The 25248-nt window shown below is 48.7% G+C and overlaps 7 protein-coding genes across 7 annotated transcripts; 5 read left to right on the top strand and 2 right to left on the bottom strand.

The window, feature by feature from the left end:
- Positions 1–111: 111 nt before the first annotated feature.
- On the top strand, positions 112–1389 carry I303_102283 (uncharacterized protein; the record flags this gene model as incomplete). The annotated part of the gene is made up of 2 exons (XM_018404936.1): positions 112–284; positions 372–1389. The coding sequence occupies 2 exons, from the start codon at positions 112–114 to the stop codon at positions 1387–1389; spliced, it is 1191 nt and encodes a 396-aa protein (XP_018265217.1).
- Positions 1390–3397: 2008 nt separating this feature from the next.
- I303_102284 (uncharacterized protein) lies at positions 3398–4856 on the bottom strand (the record flags this gene model as incomplete). Its single annotated transcript, XM_018404935.1, has 4 exons — positions 3398–3789; positions 3861–4142; positions 4231–4477; positions 4551–4856. 4 exons carry the CDS (start codon positions 4854–4856, stop codon positions 3398–3400), a joined length of 1227 nt encoding a protein of 408 aa, XP_018265216.1.
- A 465-nt stretch (positions 4857–5321) lies between these two features.
- I303_102285 (uncharacterized protein) lies at positions 5322–7586 on the top strand (the record flags this gene model as incomplete). The annotated part of the gene is made up of 13 exons (XM_018404934.2): positions 5322–5413; positions 5488–5500; positions 5569–5619; positions 5676–5739; positions 5797–5941; positions 6017–6153; positions 6210–6261; positions 6325–6477; positions 6540–6628; positions 6677–6795; positions 6852–6910; positions 6972–7419; positions 7476–7586. 13 exons carry the CDS (start codon positions 5322–5324, stop codon positions 7584–7586), a joined length of 1533 nt encoding a protein of 510 aa, XP_018265215.2.
- A 368-nt stretch (positions 7587–7954) lies between these two features.
- Positions 7955–11370, top strand: I303_102286 (uncharacterized protein; the record flags this gene model as incomplete). Its single annotated transcript, XM_018404933.1, has 3 exons — positions 7955–8921; positions 8995–10161; positions 10220–11370. The coding sequence occupies 3 exons, from the start codon at positions 7955–7957 to the stop codon at positions 11368–11370; spliced, it is 3285 nt and encodes a 1094-aa protein (XP_018265214.1).
- Positions 11371–13362: 1992 nt separating this feature from the next.
- I303_102287 (uncharacterized protein) lies at positions 13363–14106 on the top strand (the record flags this gene model as incomplete). Its single annotated transcript, XM_018404932.1, has 1 exon — positions 13363–14106. One exon carries the CDS (start codon positions 13363–13365, stop codon positions 14104–14106), a length of 744 nt encoding a protein of 247 aa, XP_018265213.1.
- A 3641-nt stretch (positions 14107–17747) lies between these two features.
- I303_102288 (uncharacterized protein) lies at positions 17748–19939 on the top strand (the record flags this gene model as incomplete). The annotated part of the gene is made up of 2 exons (XM_018404931.1): positions 17748–18165; positions 18243–19939. 2 exons carry the CDS (start codon positions 17748–17750, stop codon positions 19937–19939), a joined length of 2115 nt encoding a protein of 704 aa, XP_018265212.1.
- Positions 19940–20222: 283 nt separating this feature from the next.
- I303_102289 (uncharacterized protein) lies at positions 20223–25165 on the bottom strand (the record flags this gene model as incomplete). Its single annotated transcript, XM_018404930.1, has 9 exons — positions 20223–20258; positions 20321–20406; positions 20470–20587; positions 20677–20771; positions 20827–24151; positions 24213–24506; positions 24564–24675; positions 24736–24855; positions 24945–25165. The coding sequence occupies 9 exons, from the start codon at positions 25163–25165 to the stop codon at positions 20223–20225; spliced, it is 4407 nt and encodes a 1468-aa protein (XP_018265211.1).
- Between the last annotated feature and the right edge of the window lie 83 nt (positions 25166–25248).

Genomic DNA, 25248 nt, shown 5'->3' on the forward strand with positions numbered 1-25248 from the left:
TCAGCCCAATCTACTTTATCATATCTTCGTTCTATTACGTTTCTCTCTCTCCTCCTTGATCCAACAATCCTCGCCAATTGAGATCACTTCCACCATTGATCATCAATCACCATGAACGCTACCATGTCCACGCCCTCTGTGCTTCTTCACCAGCCTCACATGCACGACATGCCGCCGGCATTCGACGGGTTCGGCTCAGCATACCCAATGCACCTAGCTGAAGGGTCCCATTCGCCCGGTCGTCGTCAGAGGATCTCCATGGCATGTCAATACTGTCGACACCGGTGAGTATTTCTATCAACTGATTCCTTCACACAGCACACAACAAAAGATCTCTTTGGGCTGACTTCTGTCGTCATTCCGTGCTACAGCAAGATCAGATGTTGCGGCGGAGCACCATGCAGGAATTGTACCAGGGCTAAAAGAGATTGCGAGTACGCTCCTGTGCCGGAAGAAGTGAATAGAGCTACGAGGGAGAAGAAGGCCATAGCGAAAGCTACCAAAGCTGTACATCACGTATCCCCAATGACAACTTCTTCGCCTTATTTCGCCGATCAACCCATCTTCAATGTACCTTACGTCTCGGGACCCGGTCCTGTGCGACCTTCCCACTTGGGTCACCGACGTACTGTGTCGATGCCCAACGGCGGCGTCGCTTCTTGGGTCACTCCACCTTCTGCACCTGCGCTGGCATCGCCGCCAATGTTCGAATCACCTCAATGGATGTACAATGGATGGACGAGTGGGCAAGTCTCTGCACCGCTTCACACGCACATGGAATCTACCCCGGTCTCCAATTTCCCGTCAGTGCTTGAAGAGACACCAATGCATCAAGCGTATCTCAATGGCCATTGGGGGTACGATGGGATGACGACCAATCCTGCTCCTGTTATTACTGCGCGTTCTTCATCGGCCGAGCAAGAATACCCTCCTTCACACATGGTGCCACCCGGCTTACCTACATCCTGGTCTACACCGTCTTTGCCTACGCAGACTTACCTCAGACCCGCTATTCAGTTGTCGCCAGCGGTGCCCAAAGCTCAGCACGGATCATCGCCCATCACCCCAGCCACCACAACAGGCTATCAGACTCCGTTCCCCACACCCCCGCTCTTCCAAGTCCCCTTCGTCATGCCTACAGCGGTCCCATCATATCCCCTACCGCAGATGCAACAGATGTCATCACAATTCCCCTACTACTCTCCATCACCGTTGGGTCAGAGCACATCGACTTCGCCGACCTTGGCCCCTGAGATGTCCTTGCCACATGAGAAAGAACAGCTTATCGGTTTGGGTATTGGCGTACCGGAAGCCCAAGCTGAATACTATCAGATACCGACTCCGACTCTCTCTTCGGACGAATATTTCTCACCTCCTATGCAATTCTAAGGGAGGAGCTCATCGAAAAGTAAAAAAAAAAAACGCTATCTCAGCCATGACAGGGAAAACCTTTCATAAATTATCAGATCATTTGCATGTTGGCGGCTCAATTGGCCAATCGAACAATCAATCAACCAAGCAACCATTAATTTTGACTCATTCATCCCCAATCATCATGTAGCATATCAACGGATTTTTCAGGTATATTTTTGCCGTACGCTAGTTTCTGAGTCTCAGACGAACATTTATTTTCACTTGCAATCGGACTTTCTGGTTCATCACATGGGACACTTCTGTTTTCTTGCGTTGACCTTTTGTATTGTATCCTATCATCAACATCAAATATCATGCGGACTTTACTGGCTTGAAGTGAATTTTCAGCTTAGCTCAGCTTGTAATTTTTCGTAGTTTACCACAAATCAACAACGTAGTATGCAAAATCCTGCTTCTGTCCAACAGCTTCAGCAGATCGCGCTCAGAAATCTGTACAAATCTGTTTCCAAGCCATGCGTGTACACAAGCTGTCATCGGTGTAAGCCACGGCGAATGACCTGGACCGGACCCGAAGCACCAAAGCAAGAAACTGATATTGCTGTCGCGGTCGGCATCAGGGTCGGATGGAGGGCTGATGATCTCATCTGAAACAGATTAAAAGGTCATTTCCACGGTGTATGCGAAATGATCGACACCCATGCTTTTCGGGTTTGACGAATTCGCAGATTCATGTGTATGCAGTGGTTCATTCGCTCTTCATTCCCATGTCCAATGCGTTGCTGGCAGCCAAAATTAAATGGCGTCATCAAATCTGCGAGAAATCTCACCTCGCCTCACCCAATCATCTAATCGTAAAATCGAACCGCGAACCGCGAATCCGAACCTCGACGTCATTTTACCGTTCACAGATACAGACTAGCTCGACGTCAAGTCAAGTTCGTGCCAAGCCAAGCCTGAACACATGAAACGTACAACACAAGTACGCAGTACGCACACCCAGCATCGCAAAGACACTTCCCAAGGGGAACGAGCAAAACACGTCAATGGCTTTCTCCTGTTCTTTTTTTGGGTTTCTTTGCCGGACTCACACAGATCCGATCCGGTTGAAAAGCGCCCGCCGACGTACGTCAAGAGAGAGTCGGCATCGCTCATCGCTCATCGTGAGAAAATGAGAATGAAAAAGAAATCGGGATAGATAGAATGAACCGAAGAACAGTAAGCTAGTCTTCCTATGCTATTCGGATAAGTCACCTATCACTCGCGCTATACGAGTACGAGTACGAGACGAAACCAGGCCAGGCTGTCAAATACAGTATCCCTCATATAGCTTCTAAGCAGCCAAACAGGGCAAGGTCAATTCGACAACGAAGTCGCTGATGCAGTGGACAAGTATCTGTCTTCTGTTGCGTCGATGACGAAGACGATGACGGAAGAACGGCAAGAATGAGAGTTGTATTTCGAAGTAAGATTCCGGCATAGCCGTACAGAGCTTCAAGATCATTTTTTCAGCAAGTCACACGATCACCTTTCAATTCGCAATGCGTGGGTAAATCAGTCAATCTCCTCTTCCGGCTCATTGAGAGATGAGTAGCAAGCGATGCGAAAAGAAGAATGCAGTGCCAAGTGATATCTGCATGATGGATACACAGATCAGAGTATTATTACCTATGGACGACGGCCTGGCAAATGATATTTCACAATCTATCTGTCTCCAAAGCCACTATAAAACGTTCTTCTTCGGCGAGTGAATGGCCTGGACGAGAGATTCTTGAGAAATCCGACCTCCTATTAGCCTAGAAAGCCGAGACGAGGTATCGAGTAATGGCTAATGCGTTCACCTTCGTAGGATATCGAATACGTGGTATCGTATAAAGTCGTTCTAAGGAGCATGTCGAGGGTATATACATTTTCGGTGTCTTGTCGATTATTGCTTAGAGCTACAACAATCACTTTGGAGTCAGAGATGCCACAAATGCGGAGAAAAAGGAGCGATGTATGTGTATGTGTGCAGCCACAAAGGGGGTTATGGGTACTTGTTCTGAAGGAGATGGTGACTCACCAGGCTGTCCATCCTGCCGAAGATCTCCAAGACCGTAGCTACCACTTCGAAACACAATTCCTCTTGTTCTTCCTGACCTCCACCGGCCCCAGCTTGTCCGGTCGTACTCTCAGCCATCTCCTTTCTCACTTCTCTCACCAACTCTTGGACGCTCTCACGACCAACACCCCCACTTGTACCTTGACTTTTCCTCGTTCCTCCACCAACCGATATCGGTCCAGCAGTGCTGGATGTCGTTATTCCGAACGGCCAAGTGGAGAATTCCGCTAAGATGTCATCACACCTGGCGAATGCTGCTTCTCGCGAATCGTACGAGAGTCGCTGTAAAGCATTCTCAAGTACACTCGAAGCGTATGCTAGGGATCGAACACACCCTGATCAGCATTCCCTCATTCTGGAAGTGATGACCGCGAAAGGCATGACTCACCGGCACAGACCAAGACTACCGCTCTCATATGTCGGTATTTGACGGACTCCTTCTGTAATGCTTGAGGTGGTATAGCAGCCGTCCGAGCTGTCAGGAGAGTCAAAGTCCTTCTCATCACATCGTCTTTGGCATTCATGTCCGCAATTGGGTGCGTGGCCATATCGAACAGCAGGAAATTTCGCTTCTCGGTTCGCAATATTCCTTTATCGACTAATCCCTTCGCTAGACGTTCTCGGACTTGTTTGAGTTGATATCCAATCTTCATCACATTCCATGTCTCCCCTACGCCACGTCACAAATCCAAGTCTCAGCAATACTCTCTTCCAGAACGGTCGGGGCAATGTTATAGGTTGAGGAAAAGCTTACTCACCACTCATGAGATCCACCCAAGCTCCTGTACCGTACTTCTCACTTGACTTCATCATCTTCAACGCTTCATCTAATATGGTCTCTCCGGTCTGTCGATCGTCAATGACTTCGATCAACCTATCTGCCAGAGCTAATCTTCTACGCGACGGATCCCGGACCATAGCGATTCTTCGTCTCAGAGCCAATTCGATCAATATACAACCTCGTAACGCATACGAGATATTATCATTCCAGAATGACAGATAGCCCTAGTCACGTTGGCAGAATATATAAGCTTTTAAATTCCAGGAAGCATGATACCGCTTGGACAGTTGGACTTACAGCTTTATCTTTCAACCCTAATAAGAGGACCTCCTCCATTATAGTCAATCTAGGCATCGTCTCGGTTTCTCCGCCATTCTCGAAATCCCTAGGATCGTACGCTATCTTCCCTCGGCCTTCTATGGCACCTGCGCCGCCTGAGCCTCCGGCCGAGCTCGTCGGCGCATTGGCAGACCCGCCGGGTCGCCTTGGTCCAGCGGAGGAGGATGGGAAAGAAGGAGCATCTGAGAGCGCTGGCGAGGCTGAACCTATGGCCGGGGAAGCTCCTGCTCCCCCTCTTCGACGTGTCAAGCCTTCGGATGCCATGTTACCTGACCCTTTCGTGAGATATTTCGATTCGAGATGATGAGATCGCTGCGCTGCGGGATGATCGTTCGCAGATGTTCAGAGCGCCGTGAGAAGGTGTACTGGACTGGCTGTTTAGGATGATGACTTCGATATGACTGTTGCTTGCCCTGGCGCCGTGTGTACAGGTTCCGTAAGACCTAGGCCCGATACTGTTGAGCTGTGTTACTGGATAGAAGTGTGCAGTATACTAGTAGACGTATAGAAGTATTCTGTATTCAGTTCAGTTGGCATGCAAGCAAGCTGCTGCTGCTACGCGTTGTTGTACGAGTAGTTCCTGGCAGATGCACATGCATACCACCATACAACGGGATATTTCCGATATTACCGCAAGTGGCAGTGAGGATATTCCAGCATCATCACTTATCACTTATCAGTGACTGCACTTGATCCATTCAGGTTCAGCCTAGCAACAGTCTCAAGTAAATGTTGATCAATTATCCTACCTACTTTGTTCCAGTCTTACCGTCAAGATATATAGACCGTTTGCGCAAGGAGCCACGAGACATGAGCAATCTGTGAGTCTCATCTTGAAGAGGGAGTCGTCACATCGCTCGCTTTGTTTACCGTTTGCTGATGCTCTGACCGCCAGATACGTCACAGAAGTGAGCCGTACTTAACCTCCACCTTTGAAGTCCACCCGAATACAAGCTGATCATCATGCCATGGTCAGCCCGCTACCAATGGAAAAGTCATTCTAGACACCACTTCGGGAGAGATAGAGGTAAGCTACCGATTGCATAACCGATCAATCCAAGCTGATAATATACGACATTATAGGTCGAGTTATGGGGTAAAGAATGTCCTAAAGCCGTTCGCAACTTTCTTGCCTTGTCTATGGAAGGTATGCACCGCTCGCTTCAGATTACATGTTTGGCTGCTGATTGTGATCTGACTGCAGGGTATTACGATGGAGTCATCTTCCATCGAGTCGTACCTGGCTTCATCATTCAAGCAGGGGATCCGACCGGTACGGGCATGGGAGGAGAAAGCTTTTATGGCGAACCATTCGAGGACGAAATACACCCTAGGCTGAGGTTTAATCGGTATGTCCAGCAGCTCCACGGGTTCTTCATGCACCATGCCTTGATGAGCATCCAGCTGATCCGTGTGAGTATCAGACGAGGTCTGTTAGGTATGGCAAATAACAGTAAAAGGCATACCAATACCTCTCAATTCTTCTTCACCCTGGACAAAGCCGAAGAATTAACGAATAAACACACGTTGTTTGGGAAGATAGTTGGAAGTACAATATATAGTGAGTGAGCAAGACCGCATCAACACGTATCGTAGCTGACGGCGTTTGGTGACCAGATGTGCTGAATATTGGTCAATTGGATATTGATGCGGAAGAGAGGCCTGTTGTGTGAGTTTCACCAATGACAGCGATCAATCATTATCGCTAATTCCACTGGACTGGGACTCGTAGACCTCCTAAGATCAGAGGAATCAGAATAATAGAGAACCCATTCGATGATATTGTACCCCGTATAACGGCTTCGGAACGGAAGGCTCAGCATCAAGCTAGGCTGGAGGCTAAGAAGGAGATGGAGTTTAGGGAAAAGCGAGCGAAAGCGAAAAAGTGCGTCAATCCACCACAGGCGTCAAGTTCTACCGATCCACTGACCTTACACGGATCAATAGAAACACTGGTCTGTTGTCTTTCGGGAACTCGGAAGAGATACCTGAGACGGAAATCAAAGTGAAGAAGAAGGGAATGACCAGACAAGATCGTACGTGTAATCAATGTTGATATATGTCAAGCTCACCCGAAAGGATAGTTCTGGATCCGGCGGGCTCATCGAATAAACCGGCACAGACTTATGTCGACGTGCCGGAATCACTGAAGGGACTAGGGAGTAGTAGTCAAAAGCAGACAGACAAAGAAAAGGAGAAGAAAGTAAGCTTCTTGTCATTCAGTCTTTCGGTGCTAGCTAATGGGGTTTCACCTCTTAGGCTGCTGTGGACTTGAAAGCTATTCGAGAACAACATGAGCGAGAGAAGGCCGGAAGCAGGTGAGCTGAGCTCATCGAAGATTTCTGTAGCAGACAGCTTATCTACTCGGTGTCATAACAGTGCCTCTCGACAAGCTGAAATCAAGCGCATGGAAGAAGACTTGCGTAAACTGAAAAAGCGTACGGGCGAAGCATCCGATTCCGACTCAGACTCAGAGAGGGGCAGACGCCGGAAAGGACCGTCAGTATTCGAAGAAGAACTTGCGAAGTATTCTAAAAACAGAGGTCGAGCAGCGAGGCATGGCAATAAGCGAGGAAGGAGGGAAGAGGAAGATGATCTGTTAAAAGAGATGAGCAAGTTTAGCAACAAAGTTGCGAAAGCTGGACCGGCTGAAGACGAGGATGAAAACGACCAGCGTGCACCTAAGTCTATGCGGCCATCTAATGGAGATGAAGAGGCTGGAGAAGACGACTTGGAAGTGGATGATGATGTAGGATGGATGAAGCACAGCTTGAAATTCTTCGTCGATGAGAAGGAACTGACCAGAAGAGCCGAAGATGAATACTCTGTGAGTCCGCTTGGTCCATGAAGTGTGCGTGCATGCTGATAAGTGGAATGCAAAAGGTGATTGATCCCCGTGCGAAAGCGCGTCAATTAGCAGAAGAGACGAAGAGGGACAGAGATAGTCATAGGAAAGGTATGCGTACGGCCGCCGATGTAGGACGAAGACGATAGTCGATACACAATGTTGGATGTCAAAACAAAGGTTGGGTGGCGAATTAATTTACTGTAAAAGGGAAAATGACCACGTGTTTCGAATAAACATCGTACCACTTTGAATAATCATAATCTTGCGATTCATGAGACGATGCAATGGCAACAGGGGACCAAGATTATCCTTGATCTCATGCATGACACGATAGTCTCCATCCAATCATCATACACAGCCACTGGACGAGATACGAGTCTACATAGGGATAATTTGAGAGAGTGGAAGAGAGATACATAAATCAGACAACATTCCGGGTGACTCACGCAACAGCCATTCCGCTTCAATCTTGAATTGATCAATTCGACATACCACTTAGTGGCCATTACTCGCCATGCCAACTTCAATGTACACCCAACAAAGTACGCAGCCTTCAAATGCAGAAGCCGATGCTTTCTTCTTTGACGAGAACGTCTCTCCTACCTCGGCACTATTCCCTTCAAATCTTCTCGACCCTTCATCGCTACTCAACATCCCTCAAATGGGCGGACCATCGAGTTCAGGCTCAGGCTCGGGTTCATCGTATAATCAACAATCTCCTTCGATGACAGCATCAAGCGATAACCAATCAATGTACCATTCATCCAGATTACCTTCATTATCTCCTTCGATGCAATCTATGAATCTCTCAAACTTATCCTCGAATGGTCAATCCCCCAGATCGACATCTTCCCCTTCTTCCCACTCCAACTTCTCCCTCTCAGCTACCGATGAATTCCTCTTCAACGGCCTGGGTAACAACAGCTTCGATTCTACTGAGTTAGATGTCCTCTTCCAGTCGGAGGACCAAGATCTACTTTATCCAAAGGATAACACCACCGCCAACTACAACAATCCCGGTAGCACTTTATTCAATTTCGACGGCATGAATGGTAAACCAGTTCCCTTGCAGCAACAACAACAACAACTTTTCTTTCCCAATCAGCAATCGAACCCCCTCAACTTGGATAATCTCGGTGGTAATGGAAGTTTAGATTTCTTGCAGAACCTTTTCAACGGAAATAATCTGGTGAACGATGATACATTTGACATGCTGAACTTGGATCACGATGAGAAGAAGCCCACTGCTCAGAATGGTCAAAATCCCTTCCCGATGGAATTCGATTTCGCTCAACAGGCTAAAGCTATCGGCAACCTGACACAAAGCCAAAGCCAAAACCAAAACCAAAACCAGTCTCAACCTCAATGGGTGAAGCAAGAGCCACTTGATCAGTCCTCCAATCAGCAAAACACTTGGACACTGAATAACTTGAGTGTACACGGCAACGGTCATAGTGATGGGTTCAGTGTGGATGGAAATGGTGAGTCCTATCTCGCGATATCATGGTCATGACACTGAGATCACCAGCTGATCATCGTATTTGATGCGCTCAGTCACCGTACAACCTTCAGCAGCTGCCCCTCACCACAACGCCAACGTCAAACAAACTCATGCAGTCCCAAGACCTCAGGCCCGCCAAAACAACAAAGGCCTCAACCCCGCCAAAACAGCCACCGAGCCGCCAGTCGTCGGCAAGCACAACAAGACCGAACGGCGTTATCGACAGAAAGTTCAGGCTGCACAAGCCGATTTGCGGGATGCAATCCCAGCCTTGAGGGTACTTTACGATACTTCGACGGAAGAACAGAAGCTCACAACTGATTTCCGAGCTGCAGACGGGACTGTTGATGGCTTAGGAGAAGTGACTCGACCTAATGCAAGTGCTAAAGCCACCATTTTAATCGGGGCCAGGATGTATATCGAGCTACTACAGAAACGTTCCGCCATGTTGCAGCGAAAAGTCAACGAATTAGAAGCGTTCCGACTAGCTGTCGCCGGCCAGGACGATCTGATGAGGTGGCAAACCGATTTCAATGGCAGGGAAGCCGCAATACAAGCTGCTGCGGATGCTGCTGCTGCTCTGAAAATGGAGGAAGAGTCTAACGAAGACGACGACGATGAAGGAGATGAAGAGGAAGAAGAACAACCCAAAAGAAAGCGAACCAAAACTGCCGCCGTTCCCGGGAAACCCCGAGGTAAACCTGGACCTAAGAAGAAGGAGCAGAATACTACACTAGCACAAAGTGCTGCGAACGGTGGACTTCGAATGTTTGCGGCTTTCGCTGTATCCTTCTCCTTCCTCCCTTCAGCTTCCAATGTCCTTCAGAAGACGTCTACACAGGCTGCTACAAATGGTCAAATACTACCTTCCGGGGCAATTGGACAAGCTTCCACCGGTCAGATCTTATCAGCCTTACCGCTTATCACCGCCGAACATACTTCCCGACTGCTTGCCAAAGGTTTGCCCGATCCTATCGTTCCTGCACCTCATACTCTTGTAGATTGGACTTGGAGATTGCTTGTCGCGGTAATTTTGGCTTTCTCGATCGGTCCGATCATTGGCCGCTTGACTAGACAGAACGAGAAGAAGAAAGCTGGAAATTTCTCAAATCTCGCCTCGGATTGTGTCCAGGCGGTCATTGCGACTGGAACAAAGGTCAAGAAGGCAGATCAGGATCAGGCTTACTGGGTTTCACATGCTGCTGGCATCATTGGTGGAGGTATGTCACACGATTTTACAGACATTCAATCAGTATGGCTGATAACAACGTTACTTAGTCATCAAGCCTTCCGCTGTTGAGCGGTGGCACGTCATCTTGCATCTGCACAACACTGCCACGGACGCCTACTCCCTCTCATTGCTCGCGATGTTGCGACCCGATATCCCCTACATGCGAACGGCTCAACAGGTCTGGCAAGATGCTCAAACCAAGATGACTGCTTCAACACCTTTACCTTTGGCCACCGTGCTGAAGTTGCCCTTACATGAAGTCCTCCGATGTGCCGAATCACTGGAAAGCACCGCATCACCTATCACAGCGCTCGCGGAACAAGTTACCCTGGTCCACATCTATGACCTGTATTCTCGATTATTCGTTAAACTGGTGGATGCTTCCACCAAGTCAGTGACCGGTCACAGCACCCAAGCCTCGATCAAGAATCTGTTGACGAATCTCGAGTCATGCGATATCGGCTCTTCACTTCGTTCTTCCGCCTTCGACAAAGAAGTGCGAACCGTTATCGAGGGATTACCCAAAGGTTCTGCCGCGCACGCTTTAGGACTAGTCTTGGTTGGTCTTTGGGGAATATTCGTCAAACCTACACCATCAGCTCAAGTAGCCTTAGCTACTGCTCTTGCAGCTGAAGAGATCCAAGGCGCTGGTAAAGGGTTATCATCGATCTCAGCCATGCTCGACCTGTTATACCCTGGTTCAAAGGATGTCTTGGTGGCTCACGGATTAGATAAATCAAGTGTAGAAGCCAAATTACCTAAGAACGCTTTAGCGATCGATAAGCTGGCTATTACCTGCATAGAATATATCAAACTCCTCATTTCGTCCAACGAAGTCAACGATACAGCCCTAAGCAGGATTCAGAGGTTAGAAGCTTCAAGGAGGATACAAAAGGCTTCTGCGCATTTGAGATTGACCTTGACCCAGACCAAGTTTATAGGATTCGAAGATCATCTATATCTTGAAGCCGAAAACAGTAACGATGATGATGATGATGATGATAGCGTCGCCACCGATGGTGAACAGGATGAAGAGCTCAGACTCAGACACTCGGATCTAGAGAGTGAATTTAGGAAATTTGAAATTGCCAAGGAACAGTTGGTTAAGGTTTTGTATACTGTCGGAAGGAGGGCAGCGGGACGTATGAATGGACGCGATGAAGATTCGGGTTTGGAAGGTGATTTAGATGAACTATAAGTTGGTAACGGTAAACTGTAAATTGTAGATTGTAACTTGTGCATGCATCCTGAAAAGGTGTTCTGTATATAAAGCCGATATGAGATTTGGTATTGTACATGTAAGAATTGTGATTTACTACACTCATGAGTTGAGCATGTTCTTTCGCAGTTACCTGTCGTTACCGTCTCGCGCTTGCGGCTGCCAAGGAGCTTGACGGTGATTGTTTCACATGTCACAGGAGATCTTGACTACTTGAATGCTTTATTTGCAGTGTCGATCATTCTCGCTACCTACCTTTGCAGTGAAATCGCTACTTTTCTCTTCTCTTTGGATTATCTTCTCAAAAAAAAACACTGCTATAATCACTCCCCTAACTCAATCCTGGAGAATCTCTTCCTAAGACCTGATGCACACGCGTAGTAGTCTGCAAAATCAGAACGAACGATTAATCTTTGAATATTCTGCATGTTCATGGCAATCCTCTTGGAATCTGGTTGGTCATAACAACAGCGGTAAGAACAGCACCAAACCTAGTGAACCGTTATGGCATTCAAAGACTGCCGACCCAATTGATTGAACGTGCGAAGGAGACAAGATTAGACGGGGGAAAAGGCTACAGAGAAGGCAGAACAGAATGAAGAATGAGCGGGGTAGGCCAAGGTCAAACGACTGACAATTTTCACGATTGCCTTTGACCTTTGAATCTTCGAATCGATTGATCCTTGGGAGGATACAGTAAAGACTCTGGTCGATCGTGGATCGTGATCAGATGGACAATTTCTGGTGATATCTTCAACAGCTTGAATACAGTATTCAGAGCCAGGTGGCAAACACTGGGCATGGGAAACTCTGTAGCATCTGTAGCTTCCGTATCGAGTTCGTCATGGTCGTGTACTGTACTGTATCTGCTCTGTGCCCTGCGGTCAAGAAACGAGCAGTCCAGGTCCAGGTCCAGCCAGATCAGCCTAAATCCAGCCAGCCAGATGGAGCAACGCCGTGGCCGTCACTATAACCAAGAACGCTCTACGTCCACTGCTGTAAGTTATCGTTGCTGTGCTCTACTGCAGACTTTTGGGTTTATGTATTTGCGAACGAATGCATTCACCGATACAACGTTCATACTCACCCTCATCATCATCTTAGAGCACACATTGAAACTCAGTGAATCAAGTAAATCCTCCTAAATAACCATCACAAGGACTGCGACCAACTCAATGGCCAGACTTGATCACCGAGAGTAACACGATACCACAGAATGGCATGAAATACGAGCCAGAAGCTGCTCCTGATTTGCTGTATATGGAACAGGATCGCAGCCGGACAAGATCTGCAGTCCGTTCTGTGGCAGATGAGAAGGTATTAAACGCTTGTTGACCTAACAATGATTTACGATACAACTCCTGTTGAGTCTCTTAGGGAAGATCGAGAGATTCATGCCTCTACAAATATGTCAGGGCCACCGATCGTCTCGTAGCACTGGTGCCATCCCATAGACAAATAGCTTTGTGGAAGATACAGCCGTCATTCCAAGCAGATTGCTATCGACCTTACAGGTCTGCAAGGTGGCAATGCACCCTTCGTCACCCGTTTGATTGCATCACAAGAACGCTCTAAACTTCTAAGGGGTCGCTTGCTTGCAATCCTCAAGGCCGGAGATACGCGCCGTTTTCCGATAGGAAGATTTTATTTTGATTACATCACAGGAACCGCTAATGCTTAAGTTACAACCGGCCGAAATCCAGCCTTCGATGATATCTCCTGCCGAGCGTGTCGAGCAAGCGTTGAAGAGAATGATGAAAGCCCAGCATGTATAAGAATTGTCCAGCTTTGTTGGAAGTACCCAACAATAATGTCGAGCCTGCCCACTATCACACCCGCAAATACAAATAGCAGAGCAGCACGCACCCGGTTTGCGCTCGAACAGCAGTGACAGTAACAAGATTATTCCCCACATCGCTTCGGCCTTCAACTGCATTCAAAGCGGATCATCCCAAAAAATCTCCAATCAAGATGCCAAAGCTGGGCAAGAACGAGAATTTGCCTGTAGAAATCGATCGTTCGCCTAAATTTACACCCACCGGCCAAAGAGTGTTCCTGTACAACCAACGGAGGTACACGCGATGGGAGGCGTTCCTATCTGTTCTCACCGCCCCTCTGCTTCTCTGGCGATTCGGCAAGTACATGCGTTCCGCTATGAAGTCCAATAACGAGTCCGAGGTGGACTACCTACCCGATATAACAGTCATCGTATCCACCGGTCCAGCGATATACGATGACCTGTTAGATCACGTTCCTGCCGAGATCATCGAACAGCGAAAAGCCGACAGAGCACACCGAGAGAATATCACCCTCAAGAATCGTCAAGCCCACGAACAAGCGACAATGCTTTATTCTAAATCAAGATCAGAAAGGCTGCAAGAGATTGACAGGAGGCCAAAATTCACGAAAGAGGGTGAACGGGTTCTGTTGATGTCTCAAAGGCAGATGACCAAGATGGAACGTCTCGGCTTGATCATAACATTGCCGATCTTTGTCATTCGCGCGATCTTCCAATTCAGAGATGCGCAGAGGAGACTGAAGAAAGAGGAAGGTCAAGGAAGCTGGAGTTGGAAGAAGATGAATGCGTATCTCGATGATCCGACTCTGATCATTCCTACTGGACCCAGCTATTATGCCAACGGCGAGTTGTTGAATTATGACGAGGTTGATAAAGCGAGGTTTGAGGATGAATGCATGATCCGGAAGGCTGAATAGGGATGCATGTTGTATACACATCAAGCCCAGTTTGGTCCTTCTCATCGCCAAAGTCAATCTTCTGACGTTCTTACATCAGCATTATAAGCCATCAAGCAATTGGGACGCTAATCGCAAGTACAGTATACCCGCATCGTGTACAGCTCGGATGCGTCCCCGCGTGATCTGACAATATTCCTATTGCACACCACTAGTGAGGCGGAAGAAGCTAGAGTGATTCTTTGACGAAGATCCTATTATCGACCAGGGAGGCATCTCAGTACCTGCTCGCTGTGAATTGAAACTGGTTTGACTGGACAAGCATCTATTCCGATTTTTGGACCAAACGACACCGCGGAGATTTTTAGCTTCCGACGAGCTTCTTCGCACCGGAAGAGGTAAAATCATATCGACGTTCGGAGGTATATTCTTCACCATGGTCCCTGTTACCATGTTTCTGGGCTCGAGCTATGTATGCAACGCTTGCTTAACCTGCACATGCTCTTTAGCAGAGAAACATGAACCGATGCTGAATACTGCTGGCGATCCGGAACCGCATGCCGCTTCAAATCTCGGCTCGACCAGATCCACTGTCCGTACGAGATCCGGAATAGTGTTTATAGTCCTTCGAACGGAAGTATCATCATTGATCTAGCTGCCGAAGGCAATTCTGCACGCGAGATCTTGGTGTTTTGCCGAGACAAGGAGGTCGATACGAGACGAGACGAGACGAGACGAGACATGGTCTGCACGCGATTGATGTCAAGCCAGTATGGATGACCGCCGAAACACGCTGCACTCTGACTTGCTCCTTAAGCCGAAAGCGTGCATTCTATCATGATCGGACTTGTCTGATGACAACATAATTGTCTCAAATAGTGTGTTCAAGCCATTGACGTGAACAATACATTCTATTGTTCTTTGACGGAATCATCGAACAATGTCGATCAAGACAAAGAGAACCTTACCGCCATCTTACCGAAAGCGTGATGAATGAGTTGAGACCGTGTCTGACATGTGGTGCGGCATCTTCGTCAGCAGGCGCGGTAACTTCGACCAAACGTCGATGGAGGTATATGGATTAGATGACATTCGCCATTCATCTGCGAACGCCTCGTTGCTTGGGCGAATGCAGAGTACGAAAACATAGGCAGGCTGACGAGACGCTCGAAGACTGCAGATCGGAGACATAAACACAAATGGAATTCTGCTAACTGTCGAATTAAGCCAAATGCATCAAGCATATAGCAGGAAAAAGCCAAAAACGAAACGCCTCTTCGGTCATTTTCACGTTAAAAGAACACGCAGGAGTGGATTTTCACGTAATTCAATGATTTTTAGCTCCACATTATTCAATTCCAAAGGGAAGATCGCTGATTGCAACTACTCTACTGTTATATGATTAATTGGTCGTGCATATTCGATCAAGATTGGATGCATAATCTGAATGCATGCGCAGCTATGCAGTTTGGCGAAGAATGGAGAGATACGAGCTTGTTCTGCGGAATCCGAACGGATCACCTAGCCTGGAGATTGATCGGGACTAGATATGCATCCCGTGTCTTCGGTACCTCTCGGTGTCATTGATGCTGTCCATGCACTCAAAGGGAAGGAAGAGAAGGAGGCGAAACACGGTTCCAGATTTGTTCTAGTTGCTAACCCTTTTCTTTGGGTCGAGGGATCATCGGGGAGGAAAGTTAGCTGCATTCGGACATTTTTCCCGTTTCACAGAGGCGTCAGGACTCATAGCCGCATTGAGATCGGAGGTTAACCACATGCCCAATTACGAGAGAGTCGAGACAAGGTAAGACAATAACATCCAATCCGCCCACTCTACCGCTTGACTGTGCGAGCGATCAGGGGCACAGAGCGAAGCATGATGCATCCCGTCTCGTTATTGTCACTTTGAAATCTCAGGTAGGGCATCCACAATACGTACATCTGTTGCAGATTCCACTGTACCGGTTGCGGATTGATGTAGTAAGGGAGTGGGTACCCGTCCTCCTCTCCCCGCATGAAGAACAGGCCCTATGCCAACTACCCGTTTTCGTTCTACTCGTTCTGTCCTATCTTGCCGATCACGTCTACGCCAATGTGTACAGGGCATGATGGTGGAGCAAGCACATACCACATACTGTACACTGCGCTGCGCGTCGAATAATGAGAAACATGGAGGCGAATTTCTGGTGAAAGTGAATCAAACAATGCTTACCGAGGCGAGACATTCGGTAATGATTTTACTTGTTCTTACCGCCCAAACACCCTACACTGCATACACCCTTTTTCCTTAATTGTTCATCTTACCAAATTGACATGTTTTACAATTATCATCGTTGTAAAAGACCACCATGCTCGGCGCATAGGTGCATGCTGTAGGAACAGGGAAAGGAATGGCAAAAGGGGCGAGGTGCCTGCCCCGATGATATTGATTTCCCGGTTCGGGCCCAACAAAACTATTTCGATCACGCTCTGACGTCTAAGAAGAACACTTAGGAACATGCTACGTCGTTCCCGTTACAAAAGAAAGGGGATCTCAATCGATGCAACAGACTAAAATACACAGCTGAAGTGAGATATCATTGCAAGTATCGGTGTTGCATCTTCATCCATCATCGCTCGTCTCATCATCTGTTGTTTTGCTTTAGTATATCATCAAGACATCGTCATACGGCACCAGCGTCAGGAGTCTCGCTGTTTGCAGCTGTCGGATAAATCTAGCTAAGGATATATAACTAGCCGTCATCAAGCGCGTTGGTGGGAAAAGAGAAACAAGCCTTAGACAGTTTGGTCTCACTATCGATCTTTGGGTGCTTTGGATCGTTGCAGTACAGCTCATACCGCGTATATCGACATTCAAAACGGACGTAGATCATCAAAACTGCGAAATCCACTTGCACAACTTGGAAAGCTTGGTAGCTTGCCGAAGTCAAGATCCCTCTCAACAACTGAAGAGTGTGTCAAGGTTCTAGAGTTCTGTTTAGCTATCTTGCAAGCTATCTTGCCGGTTTCACCGTCGCTGATTCTTGCGAAAGAAGGAAGAATCCCTCCAAGAACGTTTGAGGTTTCACTAGGTGTTTCACTTGCTCACCGAATCCATTCAACGATCGACTGGACGTACGATATCAGAATTGTTCTTTCAGTCACACGACTCACCACTTTCATCAGTGGACCGCAAGGAATTTGGACGGAAGACGATCGCTCATTGATACCTCACCATCTGATCAAGCAGTTGTCTCGCAATATAGATCAAACAACGTTATCATTGTCTTGGTAATCCGATAGGCAACTGCAAATCCGACAGAACAATCGCGTGGTTTCCAGTCTCTGGACTGTTTTGTCTGTCTCTGGAATACGTTAACTAGGTCTCAGAATTGTGATCAACCACCTCGAAGACGGTCAGATTCGGCATCTACACAGCCAGTGAACCTGTCCCGAGAGATCTCTTCGTGCCGCTTGATTGTGCTACCGCATGATACCGACTTTGCTACCGAAACAACCTTCAATAACCGACATATCATTCACCCAGACTTCGGGAACTTGTCACAAACAGTAAACAACCCCTCGTCATCGAGCTCAACGAGTCATTTGTCGGTCTTTCTTAGGCCTATCCGCCGTCTGCTACCCATTGAGGGCTCGAATCATATATAATCTTGGTGTTCACAATGTTCACTACATCACAAGCACAACCACAATCGCAATCGCGCATACAATCCGTCTTCCCCTCGTACGGCCCCTCTCCATATTCCGGATATCCAACAGCTTCCAGCTCGACCTCAAGCAGGCTCAGGACTTTCAACATGTCACAGCCCCAACCATTTGCGTCGACGTCGTCCGCCTCCTCGTCGAGGTGTGCAAGTCCCGCTGCGTCATGGTCCTCGTCACCGGCAATGTCACCATCTCCGTCTATGTCGTATCATTCTCGAGAGTCTACTGCCGAGACTGTCGAGTTGTCGACCCCTGGTCCATCGAGACGCAGGCACGGCAATGGATTCTGGACATCGCTCATGCACCATGGCAAGGCCGCATCGCGGGAGATAGAGCCTCAAGAGGAGGAGATGATGCAGGTTGACACCGTTGCGGGTGAGTAGGACGTCTTCCCTTGTCAGCCCTCATGTTCAGAAGGTGATCGTGACTGATTCTGGTCTGCCCTGACATAGATTCTTTCTCCTTCGCACCTCCGCCACCCCGACCGATATGTTCACTATCCGCATCCTTTCAAGACTCAGAAACGTCTTCGTTGATCCCGCCCTCTTTCTACCCCAGTCAATCCATCCCTGTGGTGCTCACATTCGAGCTCGACCGATATTCTTCCTTGCCACATTACCTCAACCCGACTCTGTCTATGTCTTTGTTCGGTACCCTACACTTACCAGGAATTGCACCTCGGACCATCATCTGCGTCTCAGTATCCCTCTCGGAAGGACTATCCCTTTGGGCTAGAGACGCTCAACAGACATATTTGACGAATCCACCTCGACATAGGGAATGTTCAATCGATCCTACTTATGGTCTACCTGGCGGGACATACTCTCTCCCATTGACTGTTCAAGTACCTTCCACCCCTCGGTTACCACCCTCATTTACTGTCCGTTCATCTTCGTTTGCCGTGACTTACGCCTTGACAGTCACTTTGTCATGCGACGATCCAGCCTTACTCGGCACAGGCAATCGACTCATCTTGGCGGATACCGCAAAGCCATTCGAGATGATGCCTGAGACTCTACCTACCAGAGCACCGCGCTACGTCCCCCAATCCTTCTCAGTCAAGACCGACCTCCTGGTCAAACCGACTTTCGCCATCGCAAATATTCCGGATCAGCCTCAATCTCAAGAACAAGCACAATTACCTATCTTACCTCGACAGAATGCCAAATGGACTATCCATCCTCATATACCTACTACCACTTATTCTCCAACATCCACAATCCCATTCTCAATCTCCCTCACCCCTCCTTCTTTAGACGAGCTGCAAACTCAATTGGAACTACCCGAAGGTTATGCTTTACACCAACAGACCACTCAGGTATTGATCCGAATCGCGCTTGTTCGCCGCGAACACTCCTCGTTGTCAAATAACGAACCCCTCAATTCGCAGGGTAACGGCTTGGTCGTCGAGGAAGAAATCACCTCTCGATGGGGATGGACCGAGACTTCCTCTTCTTCCGCTTCCAGAGAAAAGCTCAAACTCAAAAACGTCATGCTCCCACTCATGCCTAAGGGGGTCAGTACCTGGAAAAGCGGCATGTCTACCATGCTCAACGTCGGTCCTTCTACCAATGGGCAAGAACAAGGTGTCGGCGTATCCTCGACTTTCCACTTGAATATCACTCTGGCGTTCCTCTCCATTACGCCAGGCTCACCAACTCTGTTAGACTACATCCCAGCTGGGTTCACCAGTAAAACCGAAAGTGATCTCGAAAATGAGGCAAAAGAAAACCAAAACCAAATACCTCAATGTGGAGAATTCAGCGAACCGATCTCATCGGGGGACACTCGTAAAGGTTATTTCAGCATTGCGCAATTCAAGAAATATTTCCCTGGGACAATCAAGACTCTACCCCTACCGATTGTCGTCGGGTCCGTCTCGGAGCCCAGAGGCGCAATGCACAGTGTCCGATGGAGTGATTTGCACTTGTCAAGGAACGCTCGAGGTCGGGAAGTAGGAAGGATGATTCATGGTGAATCACTTTCGATGGAGAATGGCTGGATGGTACCCCCTCCATGTTATAATGACGCTATCAAATCTGCTCCGTACGAATACAAGGTCGACACTGAACCTATCCCTCCATCGCGACTCGAGACCACCAGTATGGAAGAGATGAGTGAAGACATAGAAATGGATACCTCTGCATAGCCGACATTAGGAAAGCCATTTATTTGACAAGAAAACTTCGCATTGGTCGTGTACATAATGATTAGTTGTAATCTGTTTCATTCATAGATTAGTATTCATAAAACAATTGCATAAACATCCTCGCATGCAGAAAAACAGATTCATCCTTCCGAGATATGCAGCCAGTAGCAATGCAGGACAATTCATTAAATCACATCATTTTCAGCTATCTATCTCGGGATGAATACCAGAGGTCGGGTATACATGTGGATGGCTGCTCCGTTTCTGTTTATCTGTTCGTTCTTTACACACTCAATCTTATCAATTGCTTGACACCGGGCTGCATTCCGCTCTAGTCAGCTTGTTGTCACATGACACCACTGACACCAGGAGATAACTCACAACCCAGGTAGTCATCTCTCCACTTGAATTAGTCAGCAGCTCGACATGCATGGCTAGAGCTGCATTCCAATCTCTGGCACCGATAGCTATAACATAATAGCGTTAGTACGCTCTCAGCACCTTTTGAGACGTGAAGTGAATGCGCTTACCCTTCGATATGTTGGCGAGCAGATCCAAAGCTTGTTTCGGCACATTTTCGTTGTTCAATCCGTCAAAGAGGATATTCAACCTCCTATCGGTGTCTTCCACTACTTTTTTCACATTTGGCTGTTGTTGTTTAATATTGATCGGTCAGCGATTTTCCAGATTGACAACATAGCAGCCAGTCAGTGAAGGGTGGTTAATTGGGAACTTACAGGGAAGTTCTTCTGCTTGACATTGTGAAGTTCATTCGACAAAGTCTCAAAAATAGGTTTTGACGACGCAGGAATATGCGATCTATCCCCTGCAGCTGAAATTTATGTCTTGTCAGTATCTGCAATGATCAAAGCTGCACGAGCACTTACGATGGGCGGGTTTTACAGGAGCAGCAGGCTGAGGTGGTGGTGGAGGAGTCTGCTGTTGCACAGGCTGAGGTGGAGAATTGATCGCTTGCGGAGGAGGTCCACCTTGCTGTTGGGTTACAGAGGGACTTCGACCTGGCGGAGGTGGTCCTGCCATTCTGGAACCCAGCGGCGGTGGAGGCGGCTGAGCATGTTGTGCGGGTGGAGAGAATGCTTGAGGGGTTCGCTGCTGAGGAGGTTCTCTCATTTGACCTGCTTGACCTGCAAGCGAGGATGGCGAACCTACTCGACCTGGACCGAGAGGTGACAGTGCTCTCTGGGGTGGAGGTCCAGCCATCACTCCAGGAGGAGGTCCCCCTCTTGCACCAGGCGGTGGAGGTCTGATCGATGGAGGCGGACCGCCTACAGGTCCAGTGCCGGATGCAGTGCGAGGTGGAGGTGGTTGTTGGAACTGGGGTGGAGGAGCTGCTTGTTGGGCGGGCGGAGGCGAGATGACTGATCTAGCGGGAGGTGGTCTCGGTCCTCCCTTCGGAGGCGGTGGGAGCACACCGGGTTGAGGAGTCTGTCGAGATGGTGGAGGAGTGAACCCTGTCGGTGGTTGAGCCTCAAATGGATTGGGCATATTGGGGAACGGCGAAGTGATAGCTGACGGCTTGTTCTCCTTGTTCACTGTACTTGTAGGTCGTTTAGGTGCGAGACTTGGCGCATCGTTCCAGCCCGGAATGTCTCTCCTTTGAGCTGCTGGGATCGGGGGAGGGGTGCTAGAAGAACCACCATTGACCGCTCCTGCCCTAGGCGGAGGTGGAATCATACCTTGAGGATTGCCATATGCCTGTGGTGGCGCACCATAGCCTTGAGCTTGCGGTTCGTTGGGTCTGTATCCGTTAGCGGAGTAACCCGAAGGCTGATATGTCGGATTAGAAGTCGGAGCGTAAGGATTGCTATCGCCATAACCACCGAAAGACTGTTGTTGCTGCTGCTGCTGTTGAGGGGGATTATATTGATTGGCTGTTGGAGCGGGCTGATAAGGTGAGGAGGTTGCTGGAGGCTTGTATGCCGCTTGAGCAGGCGCAGGAGCAGCGGAGTAGGGGGAAGATTGCGTTTGGCCATAAGGGGTAGCCGGTTGGACGGCACTGTAAGCACCGGTCGAAGCAGGAGCGGCGCTATATGGCCCTGCAGTTTGAGGAGTGTAAGAGGAAGCTGAGACCGGGGCGTAAGAGGTTGAAGCTTGCGGCTGAACTTTAGCCGCTCCGAAAGCAGAGTTGACGGAGACGCTTCCGGCTTGGACCCCCGCAGCGGTGAACAATCTATCTCTAGCTTTGTCGAGTTCGGATCCAGCTGCACCAGTGCCCTTGTAATCGGTCGGAGTCATTTTGACAAATTTGGCAGCAATATCGATCAGACCTTGAGTAGCTAGAAGGTCGGCGTATTCGTAGTATCGGTCATACAGTCCGGCTAGCTTGTACGTCCTTGCACCGCTTTCAGCAGCAACGGCTGATTCGGTTGGGGTTAGGAGGTCTTCGTCCACGTAGCCAGTAGCAGCAGTAAATGCAGCAACCTTCTCGATGAAAGTCTGAAGAGCGTGAGCATGAGCGGCGTATCTTGTGGTGTCTGCAGCTTCCTCCTCCTCAGCCATCTCATCAACCCAGATGCTAACAACCTTCTCCAATTTTCCAGCAGCAAGATAGCACAAGGTGGCATCCTGTCTAGCAGTCTTGGCTGATTTCTTAGCTTCGGGACTGTCTGAGCCGGACAGAGTTCGCCATCTGAATTGAAGCCGTTGACCAAGCTGTTCGGCGAGGTTGCTGAATTCGCTTTCCTTCGCAAACGTACAGATTACGACGAAGGCAACCTTCCATTCCGAAAGATCGGCATTTTGAACGATATCAACCAGGTCTTCGGTGACTATTGACTGGAACACCCTAAGGAAGGGAAGCGAGGCGGTTTGTCGAGCAAAGTAAGCTTTCTGTGTTGATTGAAGGAGATCAGGTCCACCTCGGACGGCAAGCAAAAGCGCGTCGGCGAAACGCTCGGAAGCAAGACAGAGGTCGACCGCAGACTTGAAATCGCCCATGACCAGAGCTTGGGTGATCAATTTGTCAATCTGACTTTCGCCTTCGGGGTATATCTGGAAAGTGTTCTCCTTGGTGATGATCTCATCTCGAACGGAGGAGGCTCGACTACCGATGGTTGCTGCGACGGAGGAGTCGACGAACTCGTGGTTTTTATGAGGGACGATGTGATCTAGGGTCGGATTCTTGAGTGCACCAGAAGCCATAGACGAGAAGAAATCAGCAGCGGCAGCGGCCGGTGTTCCAGGAGCATGGTCGTCATCGAATAGACTCTTTTCCGTCGCGCCGGTAGCGGAGGCGGTTTCAGAACCCTTCACACTGGCAGTGTCGTCAGCTGTCGAGCTAGCTTCGTCGACTGTCTTCTCGACGGTGGGGGTTTGCACGTCCGATTCGTCCTTGTCGATTGCTTTAGCTTGTTCGTCAGACGGCTCTTCAGTGACGGTGACAGAAGGAAATTTGCCGATAGCTTCTTGTACTTTCTTTACAACATCTTCCTTCGAGAAACCAAGTAACTGAACGATCTCCTCTCGAGAGTTGGCTTTGAAGAGTGATTGAAGGGCCTTCCAAGCGGCGTCATCTGAGTTGACTTTCTCCGAGCAGAATTCCGCTAATTTCTCCTTTTCACCAGCTGTCGCATCCAGCGCAGTCGCTCGATCAAGAACACCTTGTTCAGTCGTGATGCTTCGAAGATGGACGACCCCACTCTGATGTTTCCCCGAAGCACCGGGAAGGTTGGACGTGGTAGCGAGAAGTCCACCAAAGCCGAAAGTTGCTGATACAGGTCGACGAAGCCATTTAGGAGTTTGCGTTAGAGACAGTACATTGGCGGTTTCGCTAGCCGGCTCTTCCCTGCTGAGAGCACCGAAAACATCGTCCGCCGAGGCTTCTTCGTTGAACTTCTCGGCAGGTTGCGATGGCATGCTAGTAGTTTGAAGGGAATGAATAGCGATATGACCGTCGAAAGAAGCTGTTGCGAGAAGGTCTGGATTTCTGGGACACCACGAGGTTTGGAATGACCAATCGTTACTCGTAGGTAGTTCGCCGATGATTTCGCCAGTTTGAGGGTTCCAGCAAAGAGTTCGATTGTCTTTACCACATGATAGGAGCATATCGGCGTCTTGCTTACACCAGGCAACGGACAGTACTCCTTTATGATGACCGCTAAGTATCTTCTCTGGCGCTCGAGTATTCCTCAAATCCCACAACATGATGATTGGCGATTCATCATCTTCGGAAGCAGTAATCAATCTTGTTGCCTATACAATGGGTTGTTAGCGAGGACTCATAAACGCGGTAGGTATGGGCAGCGGAACTTACTGATTCAGGATGCCAGCATACATCGCTCATACCTCTCCTTTTGCCCATCTGCAATCCAGCGACTCCTCCAATAGCTTCCATACCCTTTGCAGCACCTCCACCATACTGCAGACTAGCGATCTCTTTGCCGGCCTTTACATCCCATACCGAAGTGAAGCCAGAAGAAGACGAGGCTGCGAAGATACGAGCTGTAGTGGGATTCCATTGAAGGGATGTGATTTCGTTCAGCTTGGTGGAAGTCGGTCCGGGAGGGATGGGGGCATTGTTGGGACTGTTCAGATCATAGATGTAGAGCTGGAACATCAAACACATATCAGCTGAGGTCTCGAGATTGATTATTATTGAGCTCACTTCGGCATTGACACCACCGGTCAATATTAGATTTTTTTGAATTTGATTGAAGTCCAAGCCTCGAACTGGTCCGGTATGCTTGTCATTCTTAAAGATGCGAGCGTCATCGGCGCTGAACAGCAAGCAGTCAGCTATTGAGCAGGTGGTGAGTTGGCTCAGGGAAGCAACTGACCTCGAACCCGCTAATATCTTCTCTGGGTCAAATAGGTTGACTTCGCCGGTCTCCATACCAGCTGCAAGCAGGCCTTTCGCGTAAGAGTCAGAGGGGGCAGACCATGCGAGTCGGTTGAAGCTATCAAGCAGAAAGGTCAGCAATCCGTTTCACTGAGCCAATGCTGGTTGTATAGGTATGACAGAAGCGCTCTGAGCAGGGAAACTCACCGACTGTTCACCGTTATGCTAGCTTTGGCAGCATTCCCTTCAGCACCTAGTCTTGCACTCTTGTCATCTTGGAAGTCTGGAGCCCATATTTCAAGCTGACTTTCGTTGCTGAAGTTTTCGTCCAGTGCGCCTGCTACAGCACCGGTTGCGAGTAAGGGGGAGGACGAGGAGGATTGGTCCCAAGCGAATGTTGCTGTTCGTGAGATATCCTTCAATTTCATTTTGCGATACAGATGAACGCTCTGCGCCTGAGGAGGAGGGACGATAGAGGAGAGCTTCGGAGGCTTCGGAGTTTTCAGCCTCT

The sequence above is a fragment of the Kwoniella dejecticola genome, chromosome 2 (assembly GCF_000512565.2).
Source record: "Kwoniella dejecticola CBS 10117 chromosome 2, complete sequence".
Lineage (NCBI taxonomy): Eukaryota > Fungi > Basidiomycota > Tremellomycetes > Tremellales > Cryptococcaceae > Kwoniella > Kwoniella dejecticola.